Source organism: Nuphar pumila, chromosome 6 (genome assembly GCF_984573655.1).
Source record: "Nuphar pumila chromosome 6, dmNupPumi1.hap1.1, whole genome shotgun sequence".
Lineage (NCBI taxonomy): Eukaryota > Viridiplantae > Streptophyta > Magnoliopsida > Nymphaeales > Nymphaeaceae > Nuphar > Nuphar pumila.
Genome location: NC_143254.1, coordinates 7,438,603 through 7,461,386, shown reverse-complemented (window position 1 = coordinate 7,461,386; position 22,784 = coordinate 7,438,603). Strand labels below are relative to the sequence as shown.

At 38.3% G+C, this 22,784-nt stretch overlaps 1 protein-coding gene across 1 annotated transcript; it reads left to right on the top strand.

The window, feature by feature from the left end:
* Positions 1–1,001: 1,001 nt before the first annotated feature.
* LOC149833805 (galactoside 2-alpha-L-fucosyltransferase-like) lies at positions 1,002–22,094 on the top strand. The gene is made up of 2 exons (XM_090011032.1): positions 1,002–1,390; positions 20,364–22,094. The coding sequence occupies exons 1-2, from the start codon at positions 1,045–1,047 to the stop codon at positions 21,821–21,823; spliced, it is 1,806 nt and encodes a 601-aa protein (XP_089867158.1). The 5' UTR covers positions 1,002–1,044; the 3' UTR covers positions 21,824–22,094.
* Positions 22,095–22,784: the final 690 nt, after the last annotated feature.

Genomic DNA, 22,784 nt, shown 5'->3' with positions numbered 1-22,784 from the left:
ATGCTTAAAAATAATTTTTAAAATTATTTTAATAGTTTCAATATGTGTCACATTCTGATTGACACTACTTTTTAATTATTTTTTAGCCGATTCAGAAAGATTCACTTGAGAATCCGTATTTGCCCATTCACCTGAATCGTTGGCCAAACGGTTCAGGGCTGATACCGATACAGACAACATTCTCCTCAACATAAAAAAGTATCATATTAACACATACTTGAGGTTTTTTGTAAATAAATTTAATTAGTAAATCTTAAATCATACAGTAGTATCATGTAGTATAACAATTTTGACTCTTTTCATCATTAACAAAAATTCTTAATTTACTTTTTAAGTGCTTCCTAGTCATTATTTCTTACTTTCTCCTTTACGTGTGCTTATGAACCTTTCATTTCTCGCTTCCACTTCACCCATCATTGCGTGATTTCGTTTTGGTTTCTTTGGCAACCTTGGAATAAACCAGCTTAAATTCCACCCCTCGTCATGCCAAAACATTGGTTGAATTCAGATGGGGTTGGGACCTGAACATGAATCTCATGGTTGCTCTGGGACTAGGGATGTAAACAGTTCGGATTGGGATCGGATGTGGCCAATACCGTATGTTGTCTAAACCAATTCGGATTCGGATGGTGAATATTTGTGGATAGCAAAAGATCAAAATCATATCGGCATCTGATTATAGGCGGATATGGTTTTAGCTTACTAATTGCAACTAAACCGAATCAAATCCGGTAGGATATCAGATAAAATTGGATTCATTGACATCCCTATCTTGGACCATAATGAGCATGGGACACCTTTGCAATTTTGAACCAGACGAGGGTTGTAAAGCTTGAAATCAAAAACCAAACTTGGAGTCCCTGTTGTTGTCATGTGAATACCAAATAACCTTCCTCACGTCACAGGCCCACATTGTATTCTTATTTCTTTCAAAGTTCAAACTTTCTGGTCATTTCAAGATCTAATATAAGTATTGGGCCGACACTTTAGCATTTCTCGCCATCGGAAATCATGGGGAATCTTCAAAGTCACCGTTAAGAGTTGATGGATATGAAGAGGTTTAAGAGGCAGACACCCAACCCAGGGGATGCAGACCCTGAGAAAGATGGTGGGTGCAGAGCTCCAGGCAGGAAACTGGGCCTGAATATGGGCAGACCGATTGTGATCTTTGTTGGGTGTCTGGTGGTTTTGTCACTCTTTGTCACACTGAGCTGTGTGTACCAAGATCTCCCACTCGGATGGTACAGTATTGATGATGTCAGAAGGGGACATCGTTTGTATAGAAAGGATGGTTTTGTAAGTGGCAGTGTTGGAAGCAGAGGGGAGAAGTCTGTAGATGGAGTCGGTGGGATTATAGGAGGCAGAGATCTAGAAGGGCAGACCAAGGGAGGTATGATTTTTTAGCTTTGCAAGTTGTTTGTTTTCTTTTATTATAGAAGAGTGATGTAATTTTATATGGGTGTTGGAAATCTGCATTGGATCTCCATTGATGGGTTCTATTGTTTTCGTGTATTTCTTTGGTCTAAATGGTGTATTTCACTTAGATCTGCATTGGGTGTTGATGACCTTCTTGTTCTTCTCTCTTGGTAGTACATTTCTGCTTTAGTGGTCTGTTGGTGTGGTTATCTTTTGTTTGGACCCTTGAAAGAAATTGGTTTTGGTGGATGTATTGAGAAAGGAGGAAAAAAGGCGTGGAAATTGGTTTGGTGGAGGTTTAATAGACAGAATTTTGAAGGGAAATTGCAGATCTGACATCTTTGCTGAATGAAGCCGTTGGTTGTGTGACTTATCTGTAATCTCTGTTGATGGTTTTCTATCTTCTTGGAGGTTTCTTCGGAACAGTCTTGTTGTCTACATGATATTCGATTCTGGGCTAAGTGCCAAGTTGCTGTTCTCTTTTGGTTGTGTTTGTCTACTTTCAGATAAAACAAGTTTTCTATTTTTTTTTTTGCTCGCATGGCTTTCTAGATTTCATGTATGTAGACTTTTCTTTTATAGAATCCCTTGTTACTTGTCATCATGTTGTATAATTTTAACTTAAATTTTCAAGCTTCCAACAGCTACAATATTGATTCTCCTAGTTTTAATGTTTGCATGTGTCTTCTTGTAGTTTTATCACCTGCATGATAATCCATGCAAGTCCTTATTCTAGATTTGATAAGAGTTGTTGATGTAGAAACTTGTTTCAATGCTTCACTTATGGTCGACAATATTGAAAATATTGATGTAGTTGGAGAAAGAACATACATTTTCAATGTTTGTCTCTTGCATGGTTATCCTGTTTTTTTCCCTTTCATGATAGAACTGAAATGGAATAGGTAAACCAAGCATCTATACTCTATAGGCGTCAAGACATTAACTTTTCTTTCTCCCCTTCTCTTTCTTGCTTTCTTTTGTCCTTGGATGGAAAAACATGGTATGTAGCCCAAGATCCTATGCTTAAGATGTATAACCAACAATACTCAATGTCTACTAATTTTGAGACTTGAAGATTTTGGATGGAAACTCTTGTAAGCATGGACTATTTGTTCTTTCAATATCGAGCATAATGTTAATGCTTCTTGTATCTTCTCTGAAATATTGTGAAGCAATTCAGTCTTCCAAAAATTTGGAGGCGGTTCTCAATAATAAACTCTGCATATGACTAGAAATGTAGGTGCCATTAAGTGTATTTTCAATGAGTATTATAGTAATTTAAAGTCATAAGTGTCCAGCTGTATGAATTATGTCCTTTTTAATCTATGAGTTTGATGGTTGATGGAATCCAGAGTTTGACATTGTGTGACAGTTCGGATTTGACCATAAAAACCTTTTTTATGTAGGCGTTCTAACAGATATATTTCCTCCTTTTGTATCTTAAGCCAACCATCTGTTCTAATGTGCTAAAACTGTTCTCTGTATTTTAATTTGGGTACTTACAGCTTTCATTATATCATGTTTGGTGCTTTTATATGCATGGTTGTTGTTAGCATATTTTCATACCAAAAATGAGATCTTCTCAGGCTTACTGACTCCATTTGATATTTAGTACGAGAAAAGAATGTTCTGTGATTATTTGGATTGCTTTACCATCGAAATTATGGAACTTTGGGTCTGTTTAAATATAATTTTATCTGCCTTTGTGAACCTGCTACGGATTGTGAAAAAGGTTTTGCTTGAAAAAAGATTTTGGTGCCATGTCATACCTATTGTCATGGTTCAAAAAGAAAAAAATATATCTAGAAACTCCTTGGAGTCACATAATCATTGATGATGGTGGTAAAGCATGATTGGTCAGATGACAAGTCTTCCAGGTCACATTGATGTTAAATTATAGTGTTATGTATTGTATGTACATATATATAAACTGAAATACCCATCAGGGTGATGGGTTTCTCTGTCTTTTCACTTGTGTAATAGGTGTCAGCCCACTAGGGGCTGACTCATAAAATGTATTTTTATTCTTTTTTATTTTTCTTTTTTTACTGTTGTATTTTATAGCTGTTGGGCCAGTCCAACGAGTCGTTGGACTGGTCCCAATGGCTATATTTATAGCCGTTGGGACTGGTCCAACGACTAGTTGGATCAGCCCATTTGAGTCCTCTTGTGCCTATTTAAAGGCACTCTCTCCATTGTATTTTATGCTTTGTTTAGCATTCTTCAAAGTGAATAAGATTTATTTTTTTATGATTTGTGCTTGCCCATAGTGGCTCTTGTTTGCACTTGTGCTTTTGTGATTGTTTTCACTTGGTTATTGTATTGTCCCTTGGTGGACTAGTGCTTGTGCACTCTTTATTGTATTCTTGTTAGCCCTTAGTGAGTTTTCTTTTGTATTTTTGTGTGTTTCATTACATGGTATCAAAGCCATAGGCTCTTGGGACCATGAAACCACTTCAAAGATCATGTTTGCGGCAAAGCAGAAATCTTCTTCAATCTAAGGATCTTCTTCAAACTCTTGCTCTTCTCCTTCAAGATGGTGGATGAAGAACCCATGATGGTCATCACATTCAAGGTAAACAAGTCCAACTACCTAATGTGGGTCGCCGCTATGGAGAATCACCTTAAGGGGAAGAAATTGTGGGGATATGTAAGTGGTACTACATGTGAACTACAACTCATGCTTACCAAAAAGGATGGAGATCAAATTAAAGTCTTTGATGATGATGAGAGAGAAAAAGCGCTTAAAGAATACTGCATCAAAGTTGAAGATTGGAAAGCCAATAATGCCCAAATTCTCTCTTGGTTCCAAATAGTATGGAACTCAAGATTGCTGCAAACATAGTAAAATTTAAGAAAGCATGTGATGCATGGGTTTTTCTCATGAACATGTTCGTGCAAAAAAGACTTGGTACACCAATATTTCCTTCAAGAGAAGATCTGGACCACAAAACAAGGTGACAATAATGTGAGAGATTATTATGGCACTCTTTCACCTCTTTGAGATGAATTGGATTTGCTTGAGCCTAAGTGGGAAGGCTCCACCATCAATTTGAGGCAAAAACAACCCGAGAAGGAATATTTGTTTGCGTTCCTATTTGGGTTAAGTCCTAAGTTTGAGCAAGTGAGGTCCACAATTTTGCATAGTACCGTCACCACCTCTCTAAGTGATGCCCTTGTTGAAGTGTACCAAGTCGAAACTCGGCTTGGCATGTCTAAAGGAAGTGAGGTACTTGTCGTGTCAAGACCCGACAACAATGTGAAAGCGCATAAACCTCCTTATTTTGGGAGGAACAACAATGGAGGAGGGAGAGTTATTTGACACTTTTGCCAAGAACCAGAACACATCAAATCGAAGTGTCCTAAGCTCAAAAAGAAAGTAGCAACCGTTGAAGAGTCATTAAAAAAGGGCGAAGAAGCTATCAAGAAAGGAGGGGATCTTAAGGATTCAATTCATCAACTAATGGAAGCATTACAACTATTCCTTAAGACATCCTCCACATCTACTTTCGGTGTTGTCTTATCCACCTCCTCTCCTTCAGATACACTCTTTTGGATACTTGACTCCAATGGCTTCTTTCCCATGACCCTTTTAGAATCCCTCTTATCCGAACACACAAAACCTTTTTATATTTCTTGTGTTTCTACGACCGATGGAACCAATTTAGTGCCCTGTTTGGGATCTCCTGACCGGAGGGCGTCAGAATGGATTTGTGGAATCCACGTCTTTTCCCTCCGTTTGGGACGAGAGAAAAACGATGAATCATGGAACTATCATGGGAAAAGCCAAAGCCAGTTCCATGATTTGACTACCATCATGGATAGGTGGTAGTCAACAACACCCACGACGATGTTGCCAGCCGACGTTTTCCTCATTTTCAAACACTAATTTGATTTATCCTCCTCCTTCCTTTCGATCTGCAAATTGAGTTATCAAGAGAAAGCAAATCCTTGTTTTTTTACTCCCTCTCTTAGTTGTCATTAGGTGCTAGGCAGAGCCTAGGCGGTGAGCCCCTAAAAAGGCCTAGGCAGTACCCAAAATAAGAAAATTTAAAAAAAAACATAAAAAACATAATAAGAAACATGTATACAACATAAATAACATGTCTTCTCTTTCTTCTTCTTCTTCTTCTTCTCCTCCTCGAAGAAGAAAACAAATAATATATCTTAAAAAAAATAAAAAAGAATAAAGCTTAGGCGATGAAGGCCTAGGTTGCGCCTAGGCGGCAATATAGGGCTCCACCGCCCAGACCTAGTCGCCAAGCTTGTGGGGCTGCGCCTAGGTGTCACCTTTGACAACTAAGGTCTCTCTTTCCACCTATCTTAAAGATTTTATCTATTTTCATAATGATTGAATGGCTCAGAACGATTTCAAATTGAAGTCAGCGAAAAATGCCTACAAGGAGGCACTAGCCACCGAAAACCGGCAAGAAGAAGTCCGATGGGCGAATGTCATGGGCGATATCCCAAGGCCGGCGGGGGGAGTACATCGAGGCCCTGTGGTGGCTCCACATCATGGTTGCCAGTTGAGGAAGCGGGAGCGGGAAGCGATACGGGAAGCGGGAGCGGGAAGCGAGGCACTTTCAAAATTTTAGGAAGCGGGGAAGCGTGGGACCACTTAGGACCGATTCGGGAAGTGTCTCGGAAGCGACCTAGGAAGCGTCTCGGAAGCGACCTAGGAAGCGTCTCGGAAGTGAGGGGGAAGCGAAAAAAATAAAAATAAAAATAAAAAATACAAAAAATTGAAAAAAAATAGGGGAAGCGTGAGGGAAGTGAGGGGGAAGCGTGGGGGAAGCGTGATGGGAAGCGCGCTTCCCATTAAAGGGAAGTGCGTCCCCCCATTAAAGGGAAACGCGTCCCCCATTAAAGGGAAGCGCGCTTCCCAAAAAAGGGGGACGCTTCCCCCCACGCTTCGGAAGCGCGACGTTTCGCGCTTCCGAAGCGCGACGTTTCGCGCTTCCGAAGCGCGCTTCGGGGAAGCGCGCTTCCCCTTTTAGCTAGGCGCTTCCGGTAACCCTGCTCCACATTGATTACGATATCTCCGTCAAGCACTTGCCAGAGAAGCACCTGATCCCGACGTGTCAGTCCCTCAACGAGGTCTACCTTCGGCTGAAGAGGTTTGAGGATGCCCTTATTTATGAGGTTGCTCCTTCTAGTTCCCTCCCTTAAATTTTTTTTCTTTGAATTCAAATATGTTTTTCTTCAGGTTTCTATTAGGGGTTTTGGTCATTTAGGGTTTTCTTAAACAATTTGTTGCTTAAAAAAACTTCTCAAAAATTCTTCATGGACGCTATCGAGAACACCGCCGCTGTTAAGCTCTCCCAGCAAGAACACTGCAGGCATTGTGGACGCCCTCGAAGAGGGGAGTGGTCAATCTTTTGTTCCAATTTTTTTTGTTTATTTTGTTTTACAACTTTATTTTATTTGCTACTTTTTATATATTATCTATTTATAAATTATATATTATATTATATTATATATACTTTTATATATTATCAAGCTTTAAAAAACACTTAAAAATATGTTTTTTAAGAAAACGAGCTTGAAGAGGTAACTATGAAATTCACACATCCTCCCAAACAACTTCAAAATAAATTTGGTAAGTGCTTGCTGGAATTTTGATGGTGCTCCCAAAAAAGCAGGTGGGAAGTACCAAATTCACTGGATTTGTGCATTCCATACTTCCTACCCCAACTACCATGGATGCCAAGATTCCAAACAGGTCCTAGAAATAAAAAATATTGGAACTTTCACAAACATTTCATAACATTTTCAAGTCCCTAAAGTTAGAGTTGTTCCAAATCTCAATCTAAACTTGTTTTCAGTTTCACAAATTTTGGATTTTGTGTATGAGGTCTCCTCTCATCAAAAAAATGTTGGGTACAAGATCACCAACTAGAAAAGCTGATTGGGGAAGGCCATAGAAGGGGAGATCTCTATTACATGATTTTCTTTTTATATTCTTAAAGAATCATTTTATAATTTTGTTAAGAAAATATATATATTTTTATGGCATAAAAAAATAGGCCATATTAATGTATCTAAATTGTCTCTTTTTCCTTTTTTGAAAGACTTTTGTATTGAAAACGAGTTCATATGTAATGACTGTATTCTTGGAAAAATGACGAAAATTTCTTTTGGCTCTAGAATTTTTCTCTTCTAAACCTTTTTATTTTGTGCATTCGGATGTGTGGGGACTGGCTCCGGTCATATCGAAATGACTCTCTTATTATGTTATATTCATTGATGACTATACTAGATTTATTTTCTTAGGCAAAAATCCTATGTGTTCTCGTGTTTTAAGGAATTTCACAAAATTGTGCAAAACCAATTTCAAACCAATATTGTTATTTTTCGATTTGTCTCAGGGGAGAATATTTGTCTAATGATTTAAAATTTTACTTGAAATAAAATGAGATTTCACATCAATGATTTTGTCCAAATACCCTTCAACAAAATGGATTAGCCAAAAGAAAACATCATCATATCATTAAAACCACAAGAACATTGCTTATTTAAAAAAAATGTTCTAAAAAGACTTTGGGCTAAAGGTGCCTTGACTTCTGGATATCTTATCGACCAAATGCCCTCATCCTCTTTACAAAAAATATCTCCAATAGAAAAACTTTATCAAACTTTTCCTGATTTAAGTAGATTAAGAGTTTTTTTATATTAATATTTTGTGCATATGAAAAAATGAGACAAATTATCCCCTAAAGCCATTGACTATGTGTTTGTTTGTTATGCAAACAACCAAAAAGGGTATAGATGCTATGATATGAAAAATGACAAATTATATATTTTAAGAAATGTGAATTTTCTCAAAGATAAAAATGGTTTTGATTTGGATAAGCCTAAGGATGATTTTGAGTATTTCTTTTTATTTGATTTATTACCTAAGAAAGCTTCCAATGAAATTATACATGTTGATAATGATCATGATGATGATATGAATATTGATGATTTTGGTGTTTCCTTGGAGGATACCTAGAATCGTGATATTCAAATTTATTTTAGACAAACTGTCGAAAATCCTCCATATGCACTTGATAGGTATTTTCATAACCAAAATCTTGGAGAAATTAGTGTTAGGAAATCCAGTAGAATCTCTTGACCTCCTAAAAGGTTTGTCTTATGAGACATTTTCACCTAGATATGTATTGCTTGTCTTATGTCTATTTACTCATTTCATGAACCTTCAACCTGCAAATTTGGCTAAAGATATTTTCAAATTGGTTGATGTCATAAATCTAGAACTAGAAGCCCTCGAAAAGGCCAAGACCTGGGAAAACCAACTATTACCCATAAGATGTAGTTGGGTTTATATAGTCAAAACAAATGGGGATGGATTCTTAGAAAAATATAAGGCTAGGCTAGTGGCCAAAAGGTTATTCCCAAGAATATGGGATTGACTCTGAAGATACTTTTGCTCTCATAACTCGTATGATTAGTGTAAGAACACTCGTTGCCTTAGCATCTATTAGGAAGTAACCTATTTACCAACTTGATGTCAAGAATGCATTTTTGAATGGTGACCTAAATGAAAAAGTATACGTGGATCTTCCTCCTGACTTTGAGGTCGAGAGAGAAAAGGTTCTTCGTTTAAGAAAAACTTTATTTAGAATTAAGCATTCCCCCAAAGCTTCATGTGATAGGTTTGACAAAGTAATGTTAAACTTGGGTTATAGATCGTGTTATATTGACACTACTACTCTTTTTGTCAAAGATACATGTACTGACATTGTTATTCTTCTGTTATATCAATGTTAATGATATGATCATTACAGAGAGTGACAAAAAGGGGATTGATGAAATTAAAAATATTCTTAAAAATCATTTTGATATGTCTGATTTTGGTTTTCTAAGATATTTTTTGAGTATCAAAGAGACTTACTCACCTAGAGGATATATCTTGTCTCAAATGAAGCTAGTTGTAGATATTATTGCCAAATTTGAAATTTTTGATGATAATAAGGTTGACATAACGGAATCCGTTAATGCAAAATTATGATTGAAAGATGAGACTCTTCTTGAAGATCTAACTCCATACCGGCAATTGATTGAATCCTTGACATAGTTATCTATTACAAGATCAGACATTGCTCATGTTGTGCATTTAGCCGGTCAGTTTCAACGTGCACCAACTATGATGCACATGAGTGTTGTTTTAAGAATGATCAAATATATCAAGAATTCTATAACCAATTGGATATTTTTATCCTCCTCTTTTTAGATTTAATTGCTTATACTGATGCAAATTATGGAGGTAATCCTAATGATATTCTTAACTACTGGTTTTTGTGTGTTTTTAGGAGACTCTTATATCTTAAAGGTGTAAGAAACAACATAAGGTCTCTTTATCATCCATCGAAACTGAATATTGAGCCATGACAACAACTATGGAGATTATCTGTTATCTACATTGCAAGCAACCACACCTTCCACAAATAAACTAGTTATATAGAGATGGATTATCACTATATTCGAGAGGAATACCTGAGAAGAACTATTGAGTTTCCCTATGTGATTTCAAAATGACAGCTGACAAACTTTTTCACTAAGGCCTTGCCTTCACCTCATTTTGTATCTCTTCTTGGAAAACTTTCGGTGATCGCACCGTAAGTTTGAGGGAGAGTATTAAATTATTGTATTATGTATTGTTAGTATGTATATATACATTGTTTTTAGATATATGTAAACTGAAATACCCATAAGGGGTATTTTAGTTTTTTCACTTGTGTAATAGGTGTCGGCTCACTAGGGTCTGACTCATAAAATGTATTTTATTGTTTTTTATTTTTCTTTTTTTACTGTTGTATTTTATAGCTGTTGGGCCAGTTCAACTAGTCGTCGGACCAGCCCATTTGAGTCCCCTTGTGCCTATTTAAAGCATAGTCATAAATATCAACGATATTTTGAAAATATTGCGATATTATCACCTTATGTTCATCAAATGATATTATAGGTAAAATATCATGATATTTTGAAAATATCACCAATTTGATAATATCGTGATATTATCAATTATTGTTATTGTTTTTACTTATTTTCTACATCTTAAAAGTGTTTTTCTTTTTTCTTTTGTATTTTTTACTTATTTCTTTTAGTATATATGTATTTTATTAACTAAACATGATATTTTCTTACTTATTTTTGTTTTATATATATATATTTATTTATTTATGCCCCAAGATGTTTCCGAGATTTATCACCAAACCTATAATATTGCGAGATATAGTCGATACCAATATTTTTGACTATGATTTAAAGGCACTCTCTCCATTGTATTTTTCATGCTTTGTGAAGCATTCTTCCAAGTGAATAAAATTATTTTTTTATGATTTGTGCTTGCCCATAGTGGCTCTTGTTTGCACTTGTGCTTTTGTGATTGTTTTCACTTGGTTATTGTATTGTCCCTTGGTCAACTAGTTGTGCACTCTTTATTGTATTCTTATTAGCCCTTAGTGGGTTTTCTATTGTATTTCTGCTTGTTTCATTACAATTGATAGCCCTCTTTTCTCCCACAATAGCCATATCTATGCGAAATAAAAAGGATAGTCTATGTCACATGGGTGCGGGTGTGGCACTTTCAAAAAACTTGGGTGCGGGGGTGTGGCAAAAAAAAATTATATATATATATATATATATATATATATAATTTTTAAGTTTTAACAGTTAACAACATTAACACTAATGAAATTAAAAACAATTATCACAATATCAAAAAAAAGTTCTTGAAAACACAAAAAAAGTTATAACTTATATTAAAATCAATCAATTATGCACACAATCAAGATTTATTCGTCATTTATAATATTGAGTGCAAAATTATAAGTCTCCATTCATTAAGAAAAAAAAACCCGACACCAATAAGTTTACTAAAAATATGTTTAACAGAGTATAAACCCGAGACTTTTGTAGTTTTTTTATTATTTTTTTTTAAATCTCACCATACAGACGCGATCTACATGCTCAAGACGGAGAGCGAGTGAGAGTGAGAGAGAGAGCGAGTGAGAGAGACAGAGAGAAGAGAGGCAGTGAGAGTGAGAGAGACAGAGAGAAGAGGGGCAGCGAGTGAGAGAGAAGAGAGAGAGCTAGTACCTGAGGAGGAGGGGTCAGAAGGAGTCGTTGGAGAGCGTCGGCGTCGGGGTCGGGGTTGACGTCGACTTCAGGAGGAATACTCGGGCAGGAGGAAAACTCGGGTGCCCTAATCCTCCTCCCCTCAGCCCTTTTCATCGGGCCTTTTTTTTGTCCAAAAATTAGACACAAATGACCCTAGGTGCATTGACCGCACCCAGGGTCTGGTTGACCGCATCGGGTGCCGCACCCGCATCGCGTCGCGTTGACGCGGGTGCAGCACCCAGTTGGTCGAGTCCTTGTGACATAGGGGATAGTATTTGGCTGGATCCAAGTGTTAAATATGTATATGTAAATGAATATATTTCTGTACTGTATTGTACCACTTGTACAACATACTGTATTGTATTGTACTACTGTACTGTATTGTACTGTATTGTACAACATACTGTACTGTATTGTACTATTGTACTGTATTGTACTGTATTGTACAACATACTGTACTGTATTGTACTATTGTACTGTATTGTACCACTCGTACAACATATAAATATCAATGGAAAGGGGAGAAGACATGATTGCCGCCCAACATTTTTTTTCTCTCTTCCCTCTTACCTCTCTCTCTATCTCTTGCTACGATAGTAAGGTGACTCCCACATCTGATTTCTCATATGGTATCAGAGCCAAGGGCGTGGTAATCACGATCATCTGGAAGGCCCCTAAGGACCTTGACGTGCGTTTTTGGGCGTTCTCAAGGAAAGTGTTTTTTTTTTCATCTTTTCTCTGTTGTTTCTCCGTTGAATCACTATATTTCGACGTCGTTTCTTCATTTCCTCATATCGTGCACCTTTTCCTTCTTACATATTCTGTTATCCCCAATTTTATCAACCCTAATTTCTGTTTTCCCCAAATTTGGGAACCCTCATTTCTCAAAAGTGCCTCTTTTCTCAAACTTCTTGTGATTTCTTATCTATTTCTTGCAATATAGTTGATAAATCGTACATTCTGCACGATTAACTAAAAAAAAAATCGTGATTTCCAAAACTCAAAAATTTCTGTCCGTACGGTTCTGTCCGTACAACCTACGAATTTCTGTCGTGCTGTTTGATTCATCTTTGATCTTCTTCCTTATGGATTCTAAAATCAGCCCCGGATTTCTTTCTCAACTTGTTTCTCACAAATTAACTCATGATAACTACTTACTTTGGAAACGCCAAATTCTGCCGTTTATCCGAAGTCATGGTCTTTCCGGGCATCTGGATGGGGGATCACCCGCCCCACCTATGACTATTACGCAAGAGGTAACTGGTAATGATGAGAAGGTGAGTTGCATTGCTATTCCAAATCCTGCGTATGATGTTTGGTTTCAGAAGGACCAATCTGTGGTTGCCTATTTGACTGCCACGTTATCTGATCGTATATTACAAACTATCTCTGACCATTTTACTGCTGCAGAACTATGGAGACATCTTGCTCACTCTTATTCACAGGTTTCTGAATCACGTGCACTTCAACTGAAATGGCAGTTCCAATCTATGCGAAAGGGAACTAAGACCATTACTGAATTTCTAGGGGATATCAAAATTATCATTGATCAGTTGGCCGCTATTGGATATCCTGTTTCTGACAGAGATGTTGTTCAGCAGGTATTGGGAAGCCTTGGGCCCCAATATCGTATGTTTTGCACTGCATTACAGGTTGCCTCTACACTTCCATGCTTTGAGGATTTACAGGCCAAACTCCTACAGTATGAAGTTAGTTTGACTCAAGATCATCTTATTGATGATCCTCATTTCGTCCACCTGCTGCTCATATGGGCCGTGGAGGACTCCTTCCTACTCCTATTGCTCCACCTGCCACTAGAGGTACCCGTGTCCCTACTTGCTTCCATTGCAACAAGCGTGGCCATGTGAAAGCAGATTGTTGGCACAACCCACAGAATCGCAACAAGGCAGGGAGGCCAGGACCAAGAGCTGGACAGATGAATGTTAGACAGTTTCAGGGGCAGCCGCAGGGAAATTTTCGAGCACATCAGGGTACTGATCAGGGACAGAGTGCAGGGTTGCCACATGATGTGCAACAAATTCTGATGACTGCATTTAACAACATGAATTTGCGTCAGAATGATGATGGAGTTTGGTATATTGATTCTGGAGCAGCCGCACATGTTACTTCTGATGCAGGTAAACTTTCCAACATGGTTCCTTATATTGGCACTGGCACTATTGTCACGGGAGATGGTTCCCACCACCCTATTTCTCATACTGGAAATGCATCTCTCTCTTTGTCACAATCTACACTACCATTGAAAAATGTCTTACTCACTCCTGCCATTGAGAAAAACATTTTATCTGTTTCTAAATTGGTTGATGAAACAAATTCATCCATGGAATTTACTCCATCTTCTGTTTGTCTTAAGGACCTTCGAACCAAGAAGATGCTCGCTAAGGGTGAACGACGCGGAAACATGTACGTCTTCGAAGCAGCCCCCGGGACTTTGAAGACGTCATCTACCGTGTCTCCATCTTTTCCTGCTTATTTGAGTCAGTCTTCTTCTGTTATGCAATGTAATAAGCCAGTTTCTTGGCATCGTCGGTTAGGTCATTGTAGTCAAGGGTTCCTTGACAAATTGTCTTCTCAGGGTTTTATTCCCAAAGTCAAATTAGATCATAAGTGTCCTAGTTGTAATGTCTGCAAGAGTCATGTACTTCCCTTTCAAAGTATCGATAAAAGAGCTTCCAAGCCATTTGAAATTATTCACTCTGATGTTTGGGGCCCAGCTCCTGTTTCATCTCTATCTGGCTCTCGTTATTATGTGTTATTTCTTGACTCTTTCAATCGTTACACTTGGATTTACTTTATGAAATCTAAATCTGAAGTGTTCAAACTTTTCAAACAATTCCATGCTCTTGTTCAGAACCTTTTCAATTCAAATATCACTTATTTCCAGTGTGATGGTGGTGGAGAATACATATCTCATGATTTTAGTGAATATTTAAAGGACCATGGCATCACACGTAACTCCTCTTGTCCTTACACTCCACAACAGAATGGAGTAGCAGAACGTAAGCATCGGCATATTGTTGAAACCGCGTTAAGTATGATGCACAATATTGATATTTCTTTCTCTCTTTGGACTGAGGCCTTTCACACTGCAGTGCATATCATTAACAGGTTGCCTATGGAATTATTAGGAGATCAGTCTCCTTATTATTTGCTTCACGGTTCTCACCCTTCTTATGATGATTTGCATGCTTTCGGATGCATTTGTTATGTCCATGTGGATCATTATTTACGTAACAAGTTTCAGGACAGAGCAGTTCAATGTAGATTTCTGGGATATGCCGATGGGTATAAAGGATATAGATGTTATGATCCTATTTTGGGTAAGATTAAGGTGTCTAGAAATGTTGTTTTTGATGATGACCATTTCAGCACTTGTGATACTTCTCAGGTATATGAGCAAACTACTTATGATCCATGGCTTTGTGATACTTTGCTATATGACTCTATCAGAGATCCTGTTGTTGATGAACCAATTCAGTTTGAAGCAGACAACTCCATCATCCAGGATGCACCTTCACGGTTTTCAGGTTTGGTTTATGCCCGTCGAGGAGCCCCTTCAACTCCATCTCACGAGGCTCCCCCTCTTCGACGATCCACACGTGAAAGGCATCCTATCCATCGTTGGGTTAGTTACAACAATTTTTCCTTTGACTTTCAGTTGTTTCTAACCAATGTGGCCAAAGAGAAAGAGCCGTCTACTTTCCATCAGGCAGCCTATTCTCGAGCTTGGGTTGAAGCTATGAACGAAGAAATGGCAGCACTTCATGAATGTCATACATGGGATATTGTTCCTCGACCTGTTGATAGAAATGTTGTTGGTTCCAAATGGGTTTACAAGATCAAGCGTAAACCAGATGGTAGCATTGAAAGATATAAAGCTCGCCTTGTTGCACGCGGATTCACACAACAATATGGGCAAGATTATGAGGAAACTTTTAGCCCTGTTGTCAAAATTGGCACCATTCGTGTGATCCTCACTTTGGCACTTCAGCATGGTTGGTCTCTTAGCCAGTTGGATGTCAAGAATGCGTTCCTACATGGGGACTTGAAGGAAGAGGTGTATATGGAGCAACCTCCTGGATATAGTGAACATGATGCGGCTACATGGGTTTGTAAATTGAGAAGGTCTCTTTATGGTTTAAAACAGGCATCTCGGTCTTGGTTTGAGAGTTTCTCCATGGAAATTCAGCAACATGGCTTTTCTAAGAGTATACTTGATCATTCTTTATTTATGTATAAGAATGATCATGTTACTACTTGGGTTCTTATATATGTTGATGACATCATTATCACTGGGAGTGATGATGCACATATTGCCTTGGTCAAGTCTTTACTCATGGCCAAATTCAAGATGAAGGACTTAGGACCATTGCGATACTTCTTGGGAGTTGAAGTCGATAGACAAGATGATCGACTCACTCTAAGTCAACATAAGTATACTCTTGACATTCTTCACACCACTGGTATGATTAATTGTAAACCTCTCAGCACCCCATCTGTCTTAAATCATAAGTTTAGTGCAAAAGAAGGCCAATTATATCATGATTCCACTTTATATCGCCGCATTGTTGGTATGTTGCAATATCTTACATTTACAAGACCTGACATTGCTTATGCTGTAAATCAAGCATCTCAGTTTATGCATGCTCCCACTGATTGTCATATGGAATGTATTAAGCGTATTCTCAGATATCTGAAAGGGACTATTGGAGATGGATTGCTCTATCACAAAGATGAAAGCTTCACTACAGGACACCGTTTACTTACATATTGTGATGCAGATTGGGGTGGGGACCCTGATGAGCGTAGGTCGGTTTCAGGATATTGTGTTTTTATTGGCCCAAATATTGTCACTTGGAGTAGTAAGAAACAAAAGGCCATTGCTAAATCCAGCACTGAGGCAGAGTACAGGGCAATGGCAGCAGGGACAGCTGATGTCACTTGGGTACGACATCTTCTTCAAGAGTTGAATGAACCTATCTCTTCCTCTCTGCTTTTATATGATAATCAAAGTGCCATTAATATTTCTTTTAACCCTATTCATCATTGTCGCACGAAGCACATTGAGATTGATCAACATTTTGTTAGACAAAAGATTGAAACAGAAGAAATTGAGGCTTCGTATGTCAGATCAGAAGACCAAGTAGCAGACATCTTCACCAAAGGATTGGTTAGTCATCAATTTTGGTTACTTAAGGGCAAGTTGAGCATGATTGAAGATCATCCTCAACTTGAGGGAGGCTGTTAAATATGTATATGTAAATGAATATATTTCTGTACTGTATTGTACCACTTGTACAACATACTGTACTGTATTGTACTACTGTACTGTATTGTACAGCATACTGTACTGTATTGTACTGTATTGTACTGTATTGTATAACATACTGTACTGTATTGTACTATTGTACTGTATTGTACCACTCGTACAACATATAAATATCAATGGAAAGGGGAGAAGACATGATTGCCGCCCAACATTTTTTTTCTCTCTTCCCTCTTACCTCTCTCTCTATCTCTTGCTACGATAGTAAGGTGACTCCCACATCTGATTTCTCACACCAAGAAACATAAACAATAATCCATATATTGCTGGTTGTGCACATTAACATATTCGTTTGAGGAAGAGGCAACTAAAAGACATTGGTGATCTATAATTCATTAGTACACTTTGCTTGACAGTGACAGGACAGATTTATTATAACATGTCTGCTTATCAGAGACAGGAGTTTTAGGTATTTTGACTAATTGATGAAACAATCACCTGAGAGAAGAACTGAAAAAGCTAGAACATGAAGTCTTTACTGAATGATGAAGTATGTAATATTTCTGTAGCTTTATTTTTTTCCTGCATTTTATTTGCTTTAGCTCCTTTGCAGATTTAAAAGGCCATAACCACTAACCAGAGAGGGTAGGATGTATAATTTACGAGACTTGTCTATGATGATGAGGGTTGTGTTTCTGTTGGTTTGTCCTGAATTTTTTGTGTGCTTGCATGTGTGCACGCATATATGCAAGAAAACTGATCAATTACGTGCCAACGCAACATACAACTTAGATGCTCACATACATTTACATGCATGTACAAGATTCATGAACAAACTCACAATTTGTATATGGTCATTCCTGATGTCTCATTGACATGAAATGTTTTGCTTTTTTATAAGATAATCTTAAGCTATGTCACATGGGTGCGGGTGCGGGTGCGGGGGTGATGACTCACATAATGAGCCCACCTGGCTGTGAGGTAAAACTCTGGGTTGAGGACATGACCATCCAGCCTCACGAGCCTCAAAGCAATGGCAGCCTCAGTGGGATTTGATCCGGATTCTTCAACTTGAGAAAACAAACACATTTTTGTATTGCGTGAATGCGCTACTTATGTGGCCTCCCACCTTTTCACAAAGGTGTCCACATTTGGCCACTGAGCCTTTCGAAAGTCTTGATGCCCCTGCGGGAAGGGGTACCTTTTTTCTTCACAAGGTTAAGGATGCCCTTGGAGACCCCTTGAAGTTCCAAACCCCTTGCTTTGAGGCTTGATCGAGATGTTGAAACAGTTCCGAAAACCTAGATTCATGGGGCTCTTATTCGAGCTTGAGTCCACGACCCGGGTCTGTTTGGGGTGTATAAAATCCAACGAAATGGGTAAAAACCAGGGGGGGCATCCGATTCATATTCAACCGAACAACCTAGCTTGATCTCACGTTTTTCAAGAACGAGGAGCCTCGGCCAACTGTCTGTCACGAGAGGAGAGAAGGAGAAGGGCGGTGGAGGCAGGCCAGGTGTCAGCACCTGCTCTGCTGATATGTGCCCTGCACCTAGGGATCCACATTCCATCGTACGAGTATCCTGCAGATGATATGACCCGTCATTGCAACTTTCTATAGGGTTGGGTTTCTGGATGTCCATAGTTTCACGACCCTCGTCGATCACCATGTTCGTTCCTGATTGCACGGTGAGCTCTTGGCGACGATTATCAGGCGTATAGCGGTGGTTTTTGGAAGGGATGGTCGGGCTTGCCATGGCGGGAAATTTGGGACAGAATCCTCTCTGAAGTAGGGTCTGGCCTCAATTTCTGCAGGTGCCGACTATAGTACTCTACTGCGACAGGGATGCTGATCTGCAGGCTTGTGGTTGGGCTTGGACGAGACGAAGGAGGAGGCTATTAGGGATGGTGGTTCCGGTATCGCCGTGAGATCTTGACCAACGTCCACCCATTAGGCTCCAGTCTGTCATTCTTTCAAGGATCTTCGGTCTCGACCCACAACAGTTGCCGGTATGGGCTATAGATCCACACATGACACATAAATGAATGATGTTCTCATACGCCACCACCTATGTCTAGGGTCGGCTTGATTCGATCGTGATTTTGACCTCCGACGAGGGAATAAAATCCAGTGGAACTTTCATTCGCACCCTAGCGAACTGTCGTTGTTCCTTCGTTTTGGTGAAGGAGTCCGCTCCTAGGTAAGAGCAGGTTGTAGCTCATCAGTGATTGACTGAGTTTCTAACGTTTTTGGATTTTGTTTACTAAGAATCCCTGCTTGGATATGAGCTTAATATCTATTTTTTTATAAATATCCAGGAGGTTTTCTCTTTAATCAATGGTCACTTTGTGTTTCAAAGGGATGGAATTTATGCTTTTGTCTTTTGTATGCATTACGTTCCAATGCTGGACTTCCTTTATTTGAAAGCATCACATTTTCTTGTTGATTAAATTAGGATAATTATTTTCATGGGTTTTAGATCAGTTGTACCACGTTAAGATTTTTCCTTTTGATGGAAGTTATATTCCCTCCAAGATTTTTTTTTTAAATTCCGCAGCCCGCCCATTTCATAGGGCAATTTTTTTTTTTTAAAAAATCCAAAAAAAATGGACTGAAATGACCTTGGGTGCGGTCAACGCACCCGGTGCCGCACCCGCACCCACACCCACACCCACGTCGGGTCGCGTTGACGGGGTGCGGCACCCTGCTAGCCGAATCCCTGTTACATAGATCTTAAGATTGCTGCTTGATTCCTATACAAGTTTTTTGCATTCAGCACCCATCCACTCGTAAACTTAAGTCATAGTACATTTCTTGGAATGTGGAATCTTTTTTCAATGTGAAAATCATTTCCAATTCATTCAGTTTTGGTGTAGAATGGTTTTTTTTCATTAGGTTCTTTTGTTTTTATGTATTTTTTATCGTCTTTGCCCCTTGTTGTAACCTAGAAATTGTTTTACTTAAAGGAGAAATTTTGAGGAGAGCAGAAAAAGGTCTCTTATGAAAGTTTCTCCATTATCTACTACCTAAACATTCACTCTTTGATACCTATAAAATATGTCTATCAAAAAACTTTTTTGTTTGCTTCATGTTAATTTTGTAGAATTTGCTTAAAAAGGTACATCAAGGGTTTCAATAATTCTACTGGTTGAATTAAAGTTTTCTGTTGTTTTAGTAAAAAATACTGCTTTTAGTTGGTTGGCTTTTGGTGGCATACAAGCTTTCAATAAAATCCATACTTTATAAGCTCCATTGCTGATTGCACAAAATTCTTTTATTTTTCTTGACATCCCTCTCTCTCTCAATTTTTATGCCTTATGTCTGATTATGTTGAGGCCTATGCTCCACCTCACAAGAGCTTCAACAATATGATTCCTTGCTATGCATGGTATTACTGGTCTTATCAGTATTTGTTGTGTTTGTCAACCTCATTAAGCATTTTCTGTGCGTCTCCTTTTTACCAATATATGCTTTTGTTTCCATTTTCAATCTAGAGTTGTTTTTTTCAATTTATCTCTCCATAGTTTTCTGTTTCAGAATATGAAAATTCTGAGAGCACTGAAGCCCTCAAGGACAAACTACTTGGCGGCCTGCTTTCCAGTGGATTTGATGAAAGAACATGCCTTAGCCGGTATCAATCTGCCTTTTACCGTAGAACATCACAACTCAAACCTTCTCCTTATCTTACAGATAGGCTGCGGAGGTATGAAGTTCTTAATAAACGATGTGGCCCATACACAGAATCATATAACAAAAGTGTAAGTCAACTCAAGTCTGACCCTGGTTCTGGAAATGTGGATTGTCAGTATGTGGTGTGGATATCAAATAGTGGGTTAGGGAACAAGATGTTGAGTATTGCTTCAGCATTTCTCTATGCTCTTCTCACCGACAGAATTTTGCTTGTTGATGGAGGAGCTGACTTGTCACATCTATTTTGTGAGCCTTTTCCTGAGAACTCATGGCTAGTTCCCTCTGATTTCCCCTTAAACCAGTTCAAGGATTTTGATAGGAGCTCTTCAGAAAGATTTGGCCATATGCTAAAAAGAACTAGTGAGAAAGAGACTGGTGTTTCAGATTGGCCGCCATCGACTTTTGTCTATTTACATCTAGCTCATGATTATGATGAGCATGATAAGTTATTCTTTTGTGATGATGAGCAACTTCTCCTTCAAAGAGTCTCTTGGCTTTTCTTGAGAACAGATAATTATTTCATACCATCTCTCTTTCTCATGCCAAAATTTGAACAAGAGCTGAGTAGACTTTTTCCTGAGAAAGAGACAGTTTTCCACCACTTGGGTCGATATCTTTTTCACCCTACAAACACTGTGTGGGGCATGATTACCAGGTTTTATGATGCTTATTTGGCCTATGCAGATGAGAGAATAGGCATTCAAATCAGGACCTTTGATACTGGAAAGGGACCATTCAAACATGTGCTGGATCAGATTCTTGCATGTGTGAGGAATATGGAACTTCTACCTCAAGTGTCTATGAATGAACCTTCCACTTCTTGGCATAAATCAAAGGGAAGGCCTAAAGCTGTTCTAATAACTTCACTTAGTGGTTGGTATTTTGAATGGATCAGAAACATGTATTGGGAACATCCAACTGTGAATGGGGAGATTGTAAGTGTTTATCAACCAAGCCATGAAGAGTACCAACAGACGGAGAAAGCGACCCATAATGTGAAGGCCTTGGCAGAAATGTACCTTTTGAGCTTGAATGATGTCTTGGTCACAAGTGCATGGTCTACTTTTGGATATGTAGCACAAGGTCTTGGAGGTATCAAGCCATGGATTCTTTTCAAGCCTGAGAATCATACTGCACCAGATCCTCCTTGTCGCCGAGCTATGTCAATTGAACCTTGTTTTCATGCGCCGCCATTTTATGATTGCAAAGCTAAGGTAGGTATTGACACTGGGAAACTTGTTCCATATGTGAAGCACTGTGAAGACATTAGCTGGGGACTTAAGGTGGTTGGAAAAGACGAGTTGTAGCAATTTGTATGTTGGTTACAATATGTGGTTAACACATTCTTTTTCCATCAATCCTTTTTGCAATTGCTTTTTCGCATGTTCACCACATTGGAATTAACCTCATTTTCTTTATAGAATACTGTTGCATATTTGAGTTGGAATGAACTGTATACCCAGGTTATCATAGGCAATAGAAAGATCAGAAGTATTTAGGATAATCTGCTTTTGAAATGTCTGGCCACAGCAACAAAAAAGTTGGAATCTATACAGGGTGCTTTTTGGAGAAACATTAACTTGAATTTGCTTCTGTTTTATCTGGGTAGGTGGTGGAATGGCTATCTTCAGTGTCATGGATTATGGATGATAAGTTTCATTCTGTATATGTTCGTCTTTTGGTTCTGGTTTTTCCTTCTAGCTTCCTTTTGTTTGCTTTTTATGTTTGGTTTAATTTGTCGTATATTTTTCATACTCGGGTTGGCAAATGGATTTATAGAAAAATAAGAAGAAAAAAGAAAAAAACTATTTGTTCAATTGATTATTACTCGTGCCAAAGAAATTAGAATTATCAAAATGCAAAACATGACAACAAATTATTATATGTAGCTGAAGGAAAGAGTTGGTTAAATGGTTGTACTTTAAGCTTTGCTAGGCTTTAGCAAACCACCACCGAGTATGTTTTTTACTCTTCTAAATTGTTGTTTAGTATGGTAGTGGTACTAATTCGAAATCTGTTGACCTTTGTATGATCTAAATCCAAGTAATGAGATCTCATATTTGTTTCGGTTTTAATAAGTGATCAATATTAATTTCCATCTGTAAGTCTTTATTTTCTTTAAATCTTGATAGACCTTGCAGTAATCTGTGTGTGCATGTGCACGTGCACGGGCTTGAGCATTTGCGTGGCTACAATTTTAGGAGGATGTGTCTTGTGTAGCAGCCAAATCCTCTTGGTTGAGAACTAAGACTTGTAATGTTCTAACTT